Raw genomic sequence first — 12,844 nt, 5'->3', positions numbered from 1 at the left:
GGTCCAAGGCTGCCCCAAGACACACAGCTTTTTGGGACACTATGCTAGAGACACCTCTGACCGAGAAACAATGGGGTTCGCTCTATAAAGATACTGGGAATTTTAACAGATCCATGTTTCTTAGAGAAGCCCATTATAAATTAATGTAGGATTGGTACTTATATCCCCAGAGGCTCCATACCCTCTACCCGGATGCTTTGGGTAAGTGCAGGAGGGGCTATGGATTACTGGGGGATTTCCGCCATATGTGGTGGGATTGCTCTGCCATTCAACCCTTTTGGAAGGAAATCCTTGCTCAGATCAGTAAGATCCTAGGTTACCCAATATCTGATTCCCTGGAACATGTCCTGTTGGGGGTACGCGATCCCTGTCTGAGGCACCAACCGGGGCTATGCTTAGGGGCTGCCAAAATGGGAGTGGCAGCGGCATGGAAGAAGGCGGAGCCCCCCTCAATTTCACAATGGAATGCTCGGTTGTGGCGTGCTTTGGCGCTTTACCGAAAGGCAGATATAATGGCTGATGCCTATACAGGATTTTACTACATTTGGAGCCTGTTGGTGGCTTACCTGTCGGAAGGTGTGCCACTTTTTGATTGTGGTGCCAGACTACATGCACTTATCTTTCCAAACCTAAGTCCCCAAGCTATATACTGTTGGCCCTGGGACCTTTGAGATACCCAGGCACTCTACTCAGGCGTCTTCTCCTGCCCGGGCCGGGGGTGGGTTGGATGTGGGCCCAGTTGCCCCCCACTCCTTGCACGGTCCACCTCTGCATACCCATTGGATCTCTCTGATTTGTAGTCCACATAAGTTACTCCTCACGGGTTTGTTTTGCTTTGTGTGGTGTTAGGTGTTTTTTTTGTTAAACTGTGAACTTGTGTGAATGGAGGGCAGATGCATTCAGTATTATGGTGATGGTACATTGAACTAACTGTTTAAGAGGACATTTGAATCTGCAACTGCTTTCGTCCTAACCGAGTACTTGTGAGAAAGCTGTGTTCTAAATTTAGATAATTAACGCTCTTGCTTATTGTACTGCTGAATTGAGTCTCGCAAGTTGTTAATTCTTTGAAGTTGCAATAAAAAGTTTTTGACAAAAAAAAACCAACAACCAACTCCTCTGTAATCAGGTTTGAAGCACACCTTGGAGGCATTCGGCTTCCAGAGTGGAAACCCAGTGTTGAAGGTTCCCCCTGCATTTCTGTAAGTGAGAGACTCCAAAGGGTGATATATAGGGTAAACAAAATACTTGCTATTGTTGTTTGATAGAAATAGTCAAAGGAAGACGAGCAAGTATTGCTTCTCTCTCTTTTTCCTGTTTATTATCTTACACAATATTAATCATGAAAATATGCAATGATAAAAAAATAGGGGAAGTGATGGAAACCTTCAGTTCAAACCAGATAATTAATACAAAATAAATTACAATCGGTCTCATTAAATTAAACAAATTATTTAAATCTACAGATTAAATGCCCGATTTGCAGACTTACACGGAATATGCTGGAGCGACCCAGTATGGATTTTCTTCAGCATCTTTTGCATGACGTAAAATGGCCTCACGAGGATTGCTATCGTCAGTCTTATCTAGGGCGATGTTCTTGACAATGAAAGAGGATAAGGTACCCCCATGTGTTCCAACACGGCCCCCGCGACCTATAAAATAAAATGATTAAACAGAGGTCTCATACAGCAGTTATAAATTGAAGGCTAGGTAAATGAAATGAAGGGAATGATCATACGAGGCTGTTTATCGATTGATAACAGCTTAAGGAAACATTAAAAAAATACATCTTGCGCAACTGCAAATGTCTCACATCTGTGTAAAATGCATACCCATTACTTCATTGGGTGGTTACCATTAAGACTTGCAAACTGAGCACCAAATGCTTGTGAACTTTGTGCTGGTAAAAGACGGCTGGCTAACAGAATAAGAAGTTAGGCAGAAACGTGTTACATTGTATATATGACGGTTATTGATAACTGCACCAGGTCTCTGCCACAACGCTGCCTTAAATCATGCTAAGTACTATAGCATGCGGTGAGAGCGTCAACAATGTGGAAATCAGTAGTCCCAAGCCTCCTTCATAGAGCCAAAGTCCCTTTCCATGTAGAGTTGAGCCCATGCTGTTAAATATGTTAATATGCCAGTGGTGCCTTCCTGGAAGATGAGCTAGTTAGGATGAACATATTCAACAACCGTGCCATTGAACTAGAGTGATCACGGAAGGGAATGTTTATCCCATTAAGTAAGCAGGCTGGCCTGGATGAAGTTATAGACTTGTGTATTTCAGAAGAAAAGACAGAAAACATTTTCCACGGCATACATGTATAGAGGACCAGTGTGTACCAATTTCGAAGAAGATTAAATGGGGGGCGGGTGTATTGGGTAAACGTGTAAGAATATCCCATTTCTACAAATACCCACTTATGTTTTATTTATTTTGTGCCATCTAAATGTCACTACAAAGTTTGTATGGGAAAATGATGGATGAGAACAAATAATAGATAAGCAGAAAAAAGATGAAAAAAACAATAGTTATATAACGAAAAAACAGAGTAGAAACAGGAAAAGATCAATTGCTGTTAAATTTCCCAAGGTGTAAAGACAAGTCAGCTCTGCAGGCCTATGATACTCAAGCCATTTGGACAATCATTATTTATTTGTAAAGATTGAGAGAAAAACTACTCTCTCGACTTTTGGGACATCCTACAAAAGAAGGTAGGGGTGGACCCAAAACAGAACCAGTGGAGTAGCAGAACAGACCGTTCTTAGAGGTGCAACTGCTGGAAGGCACCTTTATGGGACTGGCAATTGAAAGCCAACTCTTAGGTTTTTGGCTTTGGGGTTAGAAGTAGGAAGCGTGTCCATAATATTTAGTCAAAGGCTGTCTGACCAGGCCGAGAGATCACTCCCATGAATCAGGAACTTAAGTGTTGTCTTCAGTCAGTTTCTGATGTTTTAAGGTCATTAAATCATGGACGGCAGAAGGCACTCTCCTAGCAGGCTAATACAATCAGAGAATCTGTGAGCAAACTTAAGCAGAGGATGGTCACATGGGCATGAGATAATGCCTTCAAACCAAAACAACTTATTATCCCTATACATAGGTTAAAGCAAATTAGGAGAGGGACAAAATCTATCAACCATCATAAGAGAATGGATGCTCCTCTCTTCAACAAGGGGTCACGGCAACTGCTTGAGTATGTAGACTTAAAAGAGATCTAAATGTGTCTCAGAAAATACTCAGCTAGTCCAATTGCACTTACTTATTGGATCAGAATATCTTGTTCTGTTGTATCAGATACTATGGAGAGGATCAAGCGAAGTATTGTGTTCAGTTCTTGAGGGGTTAGTGTACATTCTATGTTCTGAAGTATTTTTATCATTCCCTCCCTCGCCTGTTGGACACTACAGGCGTAGGGTGCAATGTTTGGGGTGTAATGATATGGGGATTCGAGAAGAGACGACCTGGAGGGTGGACGTTGATGTCCTTTCTCCGCTTGCTGTTTGACAGTGCTAAGGTCTGGGGCATAAATAAATTACCAATGAAAGTACCAAACTTCTTCAGATGATAATTGACACATGAATATTGGTGACGATTGCCATTTTGCCATTATCAAGGAAGACTGTGTATTTGTGGCAGTACAGTGAAGGTGTATCTGAGTGGAACCCCACCAGCATCCCTAGCATATCATTTCTTATATTTACTTTGTGAATACAAGTTTAGTGAATCTCATAGCTCGGCGCAGCGACTTACTTGTGCGAGCTAACCAACGTTTTTTGTGCCCAAGACTGTGTACTCCTGCTGGAGGACATCACTGGCTTAGCAGGTCTTGTATTGTGAGGGGATCCCGCGTCTGACGTTCGAAGATGCTGCATGATTGGCTCCTGTGACATCATTAGCTGCATTTTCCTTGGACAGCCTCTGGATGTTACGCGAGCCCCTACGCTCACGTCTTAGCAGCCATCTTGGATAGGCCTGTGCCTGCACCCAGTGATGGGCACATCGGTATTCGGGAGCATTCATCTAGCACTTTGTCATGCAGCGCTGCTCACGGTGATAAGCACACCTTGCCGTTCAAATATATAAGTGCCTATATAAGTATATATACATGTGCCTATACGCGGTGATATTTATCAGGGCAGGTCCCGTTATAGATTCAAAACCTTCTCAGAGACTTCGTCCTCTGACTCGTCTGGATCAGAGACACGAGGCAATACAGCCAAAAAACAGGTCTCTTTTTTAGAAAAGGGTCCGCAACCAAAGGCGAGATTCAAGCCCCAATGGGAGATGCTAACCAGAAGGAATTATTACAAATCGTAGAGTGCCCCACCACGGTAGTAAATTTATCCCCGAAGGTTTTGACAAAAGATGAGGAGTCTGTATTAAACCTCGGACTCAAATTTGTCCCAAGCCAATATACTGATTTCACAAAAACAAAACTCGAAATGATTGAGTTTTGCCGAAAGATTAGACTCAAGGTCTTTTTCTCGAATCAACCCTCTAGCCCAGATAATGAAACAACGGGTCTCCGAAATCGATCCAGTTTTGTCCCAAGTCAAAACATTCCAAAGCAGATCCACGCCTTTGAACAAACAATGTTGTCTTCAATTACTAAGTTGGAAAAAAGCAAAAAATATATCCAACAAAACATTAGCAAGAACCAAAGGGTGGCACTAAAAAACCTCAAAGACGATTCGTCTATTGTGATAAAGCAGGCCGATAAAGGCGGGGCGGTGGTGCTCTGGCCTAGGGACAAATACCTAGCTGAGGCATCATCACAAGTTTCTAATACAGTGTGGTACAGAAAACTACAGGAGGACCCTGTGAAAGGAATCCAGGGCACAATTGCCGAAATCATCAGGCAAGGAAGAGAAGAAGGGTTTGTGGGACTTAAAGAAAGTGAGTTTTTGGTGAAGAAATTTCCAAGAACTCCCATATTATACTTTCTCCCAAAGATCCACAAAAATGAAAGAGATCCCCCAGGACGCCCAATCGTCTCTGGGTGTGACTCATGCTTGGAGCCCATTGCGAAGTATGTGGACTTCTTTCTAAAACCATTTATCAGTACAGTAAAATCGTACTTAAGAGACACCACCGACTTTCTGTTAAAAGTCGAGAAAACCGAGTTTGACCCTGAGTCTGAACTTATGGTAACAATGGACGTAACGTCATTGTATACCCAGATACCTCAGGAGGAAGCACTAGAGGTGATGGAGCTCTACCTAGAAGCTAGAGAGCGACCACATAGGGTCCCAACTTCATTCATTTTAAAACTGGCGGAAGTGGCACTTTAAAAAAAAAACTACTTCAAATTTAATGACCAGTTTTTTATGCAAATTAAGGGGACCGCGATGGGTTGCCCTTATGCCCCTGAGATGGCTGTCCTCTTTATGGCGGAATACGAAAGAAGGTTTGTGGACAACAATAACCCATACAAGGCACATATCAAACAGTGGTACCGCTACATCGATGACGTGTGGCTCCTGTGGCAGGGGAGCCACACCGAATTGATGGAGTTCCACACTTGGCTAAATGCAAAATACCAGGATATTAAATTCTCCATTGATTCGAGTAGTGCCAGAATGACGTTTTTGGACATTGAAATCACATGTCTAGAAGGGGCCCTAAAATCTTCCCTATTTAAGAAAATGACTGACCGCAATACAATTTTGCACCATCAGAGTGCTCACCCGAGAAACTTGAAGGCTAATTTGCCTTATGGCCAATTACTCCGAATAAGGAGAAATTGCACGGAAATAACAGACTTTGACCAACATGCGGAAAAATTCTGTGAGGAAATGAAGCATAGAGGTTACCCAAAAAAACTGCTCAAGCACTCTTATAAGAGGGCAAGATACACACCTCGAGAGTGCCTATTAGAGAAAAAAGAGAAGGAGGCACTTAATAGACTCGTGTGTGTAACCACCTTTGGCCCTGACACCAATAAGTTGGGACAGATGGTACTACGAAATTGGCACCTGTTGGAAAACCTAGAGTGCCCTTTTCCTCGTCCGCTTTTCGCGTATAAGAGAAACAGAAGTATTGGCCAACAAGTGATTCGGGCAGACATAGCCTTACCCAAATTGAGAAGTGACCTATTGTCACAATGGGGGTTGAAACCCACGAAGGCCATCATAAGTGTGGAAATTGCGTGTCATGTGTCAGTACAATAGAGGGCAAAGAGTTCCAGCACAAAAATGTTAAATGGAAACATGTAGGGTTCTCCAACTGTCGAACACGCAATGTTGTATACAGCATTGTATGTCCTTGCCTAAAGTTATACATAGGCAAAACTACCCAGCAAGTTAATGTGCGAATAACTCAGCACCGATCAAGAATCAAAAATAAAGTCGCATCCGCCCCAATGGTCGATCACTTTATTGATAAACAACACGGAGAAAATGACTTTAGATGGTCTGTGTTGTTCACAACCGATCACCGACAAAGAAGCACTGATGTCGAAAAAATATTGTTGAAAAAAGAAGCCTATCTAATTTTAAAATTCGATAGCGCCATGACTGGGCTAAATACTCTATCTGAAATATCAAGATTATAGAAATTGTGTCGCTTAAAATATGGCAAACTACACTGTAAGATGGCCGCCGTCTTTTCCCAAGAAATCATTGTGCATAAAAACACACTGAAAGATGGCCGCTATACCTAGCGATTGATCCAGTGGAACTTGAAGCTCCAAACAAACAGGTAAGACGCCGAGACGGAGTCGCAGGTGAAAGTGCGATAGTTGCTCGAAATACGGGACACTTTAAACAAACGCCCGTCTTTCCTCTTACAGGCAAGCGAGAATGATGGCCCCGAAGGGCGCGCGAGAGTAATTTCAGCCCACAAAGTGTAAAGGTGAAAAACGACGTATTCACTCCTTTGAAGAGTCAGGTATGCCTCCCTGCCTGCGAGCGCAGCAAATTTAAAGTATGACAAGGAGATTAAAATTTCGTATTGTGGTTTGCAGGTTGTTTAAAAAAAAAAACGTCAAATACGTTGACAACCAACAACAGTCTCCACATAGAACAAGTACCACAAGGTGTCCACACTAATCCGAAGACACCCCCAGGTACGTCTAAGATGATCTTAAACATTTGGATGACTGACCTATTCGTTGTAGCAACGAGGGCTTACTTTGACCACTTGTGTTCTAGGGGGCATGTAAGCTGAACGATTACCTACTAAGGGAGCCCTTGGACCGGCAAAGGCTGGAAGTCAGGTAAATTTCAGTAGTACAAAGGTAAAAGCAAATGGGGAACCTACTAGGGTAGTCAAAAATTAAAACGAAGCTTTTTTCGTATATCCCACAGACAACTAGAAAGGAAAGAGCCCTGATGAGAACCCAATAACTGAAGTGACAGGGTTTGAAACGCGTCGGCATTTGAAAAATATGCACCTTGAATGTCCAGTTGACCAGGAAATTAATTTGTGGTCTTCAGAAAAAAAATTCTGCTTTTGTTCTTTTTTCTAAAAATTTAAATTAAGTTTTGGTTTCATGTATTCTTTATTTAATGATATTGGTTCATAAGTAGTGGACTGTCCAGGTAAATGCTGCATGGCATTATCACTAGCGTTATTGAATAACTCTAACCTTATTGAATGTCTGTCGAAAAGATAATTTGATTTGATCTGCTGGTTGTATATAGATGTAATTTGTATTTGTAAATATGTATGTTGAATTGTGATGTATCTGTTTGTTATAGTGTGTTTTCTCAGATATTAATGAAATTGAAAAAGATTTGATAAATAACAAAACAAAAAGGTATAAATAAATAATACCTCACAAACTATATTGAGACTAGTTTGTGTTGCTCAAACGTCGAGCCATAAAAGAAATGATACAGGGGGTATTTTTGTATTTCACATTATACGCGGTGATAGGCACACACGGTGATAGGCACACTGATTCGTTTTGTGGGCTGATAATAAAGAAGCAATAGGAGTTATTTTGGAAATCTCAGCTTTTGTACGGCGACAGGCACACCTGGTGGTGCGTGATTTGTGTGACACTACTATATTTCTCAAGCCTTTGCACGGTGACAGGCACACCTTGCTGTACGTATTTTGGTGACATTCAGTGCTCTGTTTAAGTTTTTTGTTTATTTGTTTGTTTTCTTTTTTCAGCATTTGTGTCAAAGGGAGTTCACATCTTTTCTTCCTTAAATATTTAGGTGGGGTATTTTACAAAAAATTCTTGCACAGTGTGGGGGTAACTTGCTACATTATGGCAACCATGAACCTTCCAGCCCCACAACCATTCATAATAAGGGAGGACGAAGTTAACAGCTTGAAATGGGAAGAATGGAAGGACTATTTTATTAACTATATTGATACTTTTAAGGAAGTAACACCAGAAAGAAAGAAGATCATTTTGTTACATTGCTTAGGTCTTGGTGGATTGAAGGTCTACAACCTCATTAAAAAAATGCGCTCAGAAGACTAAGGAGATGTTTTCACACATGCTATAGCAGACTTGTATGCTTATTTTGAACCTACAGTGTGTGAAGCAATAGATTGTTACAATTTCTATCATAGGAAGCAAGATCCAAGCGAGAGAATTGAGGATTACGTCACAGCGTTAAGGAAACTAGCCATGACTTAAACGTTTGGAAGATGAGTTAGTGAGTGACCAGGTTATTATGCACTGTAATAATGCCAATTTGCAAGATAGGTTGTGGGTACATGGTGAGTCTAGTTTGCAGGAAGTCACTTCCATTATTAGCAAAACAGAACTTACATTTAGAAGCGCGAAAGCTGGGGTGTCCACGTGGAAAAGAGAAGGAGTAGGTGACACTGTGAAGATAGTAAAGAAAAAAGTAGCTTGGAGGGACATTCCAGCTAGACAGAAAACTGAAGAGATAATTGTGGGTAAACATAAGTATAAGATGGACGACCTGAACGGTAAATGTTATCGGTGAGGCAGTTCTGGACACTTAGCACATGACAAAAGGTGTTCTGCCTTAGGGCAAAAGTGTGCTAAGTGTGGCACCAAAGGTCACTATGCACGTGTCTTAATCTGTAAAGTGTGTGGTGGAAGAGTTTGGGGTGGAATATAACTTCGATTCTGATGGTAACATGCCACAAGTCCTATGTGTTCAAGAAGAGGTTTTATGTGTGGAAGGTTCTAACAGGAACAAACCTGTGTGTGACCTAGTTGTGGGGGGAGTTCAAGTATCTTTCGGAGCTGATTCAGGTTCTCAATTCACCTTAATCAATGAGGATACATGGTCCAAACTATTTTGTGACAAAATAGGTGCCAGACTGGAAAAAGCAGACATATGCCCGCAGAGTTTCACTGGAGAGCCCATTAATCTCTTGGTTTTCCACAAATTACTTTTCGAATTTAAGGGTAAGAAGGCAGAGTGCAAAATGTATGTAGCTGTAATAGGACCATGTGTGTTAGGTTTGTGGGATCAGGGAGACTTGGGCATAATACTTGATAGTGAGAAGTGATAGTATGGACACCAGGTGCCTCTACACCACAGTAGCAAACATCTTACAGCATTCATAACTCCCAGTGGTTGTTTTCAATTCAGCAGGGTCCCATTTGGATTAGATTCAGCAGCAGCAATGTTTCAGCACTTGATGTACAAACTGTTCAAGGGCAAAAACAGTCATTTTTTTCAAGATGGCATCCTCATCATGGGAAGGGACAGGAAGGAGAATGATACAGAATTGCATGAGGTACTTAGTACTCTACACAAATTTGGGCTGACTGCAGAAGAATCTAAATGTAGATTTGCTAAAAATACCGTTAACCTACCTTGGGCATGAGATCAGATCAGTTCTAAAGACATTAGTCCCAAGGAAGCACTGGTTGATGCTAGAAGGAAGGCAACTGTTCTCCAGAACAAGGATAAAGTATGTTCTTTTTTAGGGTAAGCGGAGTTTTACTCCAAGTTTGTACGGAATTTTTCGGAGAGGATGTACGACATGAGGAAATTGTTAACAAAAAAGGTAATATTTCCTGTTTGTCAGATGAGTGCCGAACTAGTTTTGAAAGCATCAAAGAAGATATTTGCACAGCTTCAGCACTCCAAGGTTTTCATCCTTTGTGTAAAAGTTTAGTCACCAAGAATGTCAGTGGTAAAGGTTTAGGAGCGGTGCTATCACAGCTACAGGATAATGAATGTGAACGGATAGTGGCATACGCATCGCGAGCCTTCACTCCTGCGGAAAAAAGTACTCTGTTATTAAACGGGAAACCCTGGAGTGTGTCTGGGGGCTTAAACACTTCAGACAGTTTATTTGGGGCACTAAGGTGGTGGTGAGAAGTGACCACAAGCCACTTACTGAGGTACTCACGTCACGGGGTTTAAGTAATGTCTCCCCAAGGATCAGTAGGTTATCCATGAAACTGTTGGATTTTGTGTACAAGATAGAGTATGTTCCTGGCACCCACAAAAGGATTGCTGATTTTTTAAGTTGCTTACCCTTACCCAACAAAGATGTGGATATGAATGAGTGGGATGAATATTGTATGACTTTGGTAGCCTGAGAGGATTTACAGAGCATAGGTCATGAAGAATGGATTACCTCACTCCTACAGGATAAATGTTTAGGGGTTATCAAAGAATATGCTATAGAAGGATGGCCATAGAAACAGACTTTACAAAAAGATTTGTGTTCCTTTTTGGAAAGACAGAGTTGAATTATCTGTGAAGCAACATTTTTTGCTAAGAGGGGGCAAACTTGTTCCTCCCACGTCATTAAGAGAAAAAGTGATTAAATTGTATCATGAAGGACATCTCGGCATTGTAAAAACAAAAAGTAAGGTCAAGCAATCGTACTGGTGGCCTGGAGTGTATAGAGAGATTGAAAAGGAGGTAAGGGAGTGTGTGAGCTGTACAAATTCAGATAAGTTCATGGTTACATTTAAACCATCATTTCACCCCACATTAGTGCCTGGCATGCCGTGGGAAAGAGTAGGAGTTGATATATTTGGTTCTGTGCAGAATAGTGATGGTACTTCTATGTTGATACTAGTAACAGTGGACCATTTTTCTAAGTGGCCAGAATTTAAAGTGAAGTCCAGGACACATTCAGAAACTGTGGTGGATTTTTTTGAAGGAGGTGTTTTGTCGAGAAGGATTACCCAAGATCATAGTTTCTGAAAACGGGGGTCATTTTGTGTGAGATGTATTCAAAGGATTTGTTAAACAAACAGGAGTAGTACATAAGACTACGTCTTTGCATCAGTCTGAGGGAAATGGCAATGAGGAGCATTTCAACAGGGTCATCAAGGGTGCCATTGAGGTGTCTAAAAGCAAAGGCATGGTTTGGAAGGAGGAAGTCAGAAAGACCGTGGGAGCATATAGGATAGCCAAGTGTGCAACCACGGGGCATAGTCCATTCGAGCTGATGAGGGGTAGATCACCTCACACCAAGGACAAAATAGGGTGGTTGAGTAGTACCAGGAAGGTTGAGTAGTCACCTAAGGCAGTAAGGAAGTGCTTGGAACAAAGACAGAGGAAGTACAAGCAAAAGAATGATTCTACCCATGGTGTTAAAAGAGTGGATCTCAAAGAAGGTGATGTTGTGAAAGTCAAAAAAGGACAATGGTTTGCAAGGTTAATAGTAGGTTTTCTGAGCCTTTGAAGGTAATCAAAATATTGTGCAACTCTGATTTATTGAGAGATGGTAAGGCGTGGCATGCAAAAAGGTTAGCGTTCAGAGGAACGATAAGAAGAGTCAACTTGAAAGAGAGTCAAGGTTGTAGGTCATATGATTGGATGGATGATGTGCGCCCGGATGGCAACCATTCAGATGTTAATAACAGTAGACCCATCATAACTGACCACCATCGTATAAATGAGATTCAAGAGCAACAAGGTGGAGATAGTAATGGAGCCTCTACATCGGACAATGTGAATTTGGAGCAAAAGGGAGGCAATGGAAATAGTCCTACTTCACCTGATAACGAACCTGTGGATGAAAGCCTTGTACATCGTCAAATGGTTTCTAGATTTGGCAGAGTTTGTGTGAAATCTAACCGTTTTAATGATTTTATAGTGCCATGAATTTGTAAACCTGTCACACATATCGAGATGTACTGGGGACACAATGTTAATTCATTTGCATTTATTTTATTGCAATCTGTGTAGTCGTTAAGCTTTTTTTATTCTTGTAGGGGTAATGCTTCAATTTAGGTGGGCGGATATGTCGTGTTTAGTTCTTAGGGGGTCAGTGTACATTCTATGTTCTCAAGTATTGTCATCATTCCCTCCCTCGCCTGTTGGAATGATCAGGCGTAGAGTAGAATGTTTGGGGTGTAATGATGTGGGGATTCCAGTTGAGACAAGCTGGAGGGCTTACGCTGATGTTGATTCTCCGCTTGCTGTTTGCCGGTGCAAAGGTCTTGAGCATAAATTAATTACCAGTGAAAGTAAGGAATTTCGTCAGATGGTAATTGACACAAGAAGAAGCAAACTTGCCTTCTCACCTTGTTTTGAAAAAGCACTAAGCACACACAAAGCGGCAACCAGGACTGATTCTGTGCAGTGTATGCTAGGAAACTCAGACTTAGACCAGTGAAGGAGCTCTGTTCAAGAATGTTGGCAAGCGATGTAGCCAGGCACTGTTCCACGATCTTGCTAAATGTGGACAAAACCATGAAGGCATGTAATTTTTTAGGGTACTGTGATCTAAAGCAGCGTAGGAGAACTATGAAAAGTTTCAAAATCCTGTCTGGCTCATGGGGATATTCAAGAAGTGAGGAACTTGCAGGTAGAAATACTCCAAGTCTCAAGCAATATCATGGAGATCGTAGCTGGCTACAATTTAATCCCAGAACATACATACAAGAGAGATAAAGGATTATTTAGGCTATGTAACGGG

General features: G+C 41.6%; 1 protein-coding gene across 1 annotated transcript in view; it reads right to left on the bottom strand.

The window, feature by feature from the left end:
- WDR70 (WD repeat domain 70) overlaps positions 1-12,844 on the bottom strand; it is a 1,775,496-nt gene that overhangs the window by 153,387 nt on the left and 1,609,265 nt on the right. Inside the window, exon 16 of the mRNA XM_078674977.1 lies at positions 1,493-1,655. Within this exon, the coding sequence (XP_078531103.1) occupies positions 1,493-1,655 (163 nt within the window). The remainder of the gene's footprint in view (positions 1-1,492; positions 1,656-12,844) is intronic.

The sequence above is a fragment of the Lissotriton helveticus genome, chromosome 2_1, assembly GCF_964261635.1.
Source record: "Lissotriton helveticus chromosome 2_1, aLisHel1.1, whole genome shotgun sequence".
NCBI classification, from domain to species: domain Eukaryota; kingdom Metazoa; phylum Chordata; class Amphibia; order Caudata; family Salamandridae; genus Lissotriton; species Lissotriton helveticus.
This window is presented reverse-complemented; position numbering and strand designations above follow the sequence as displayed.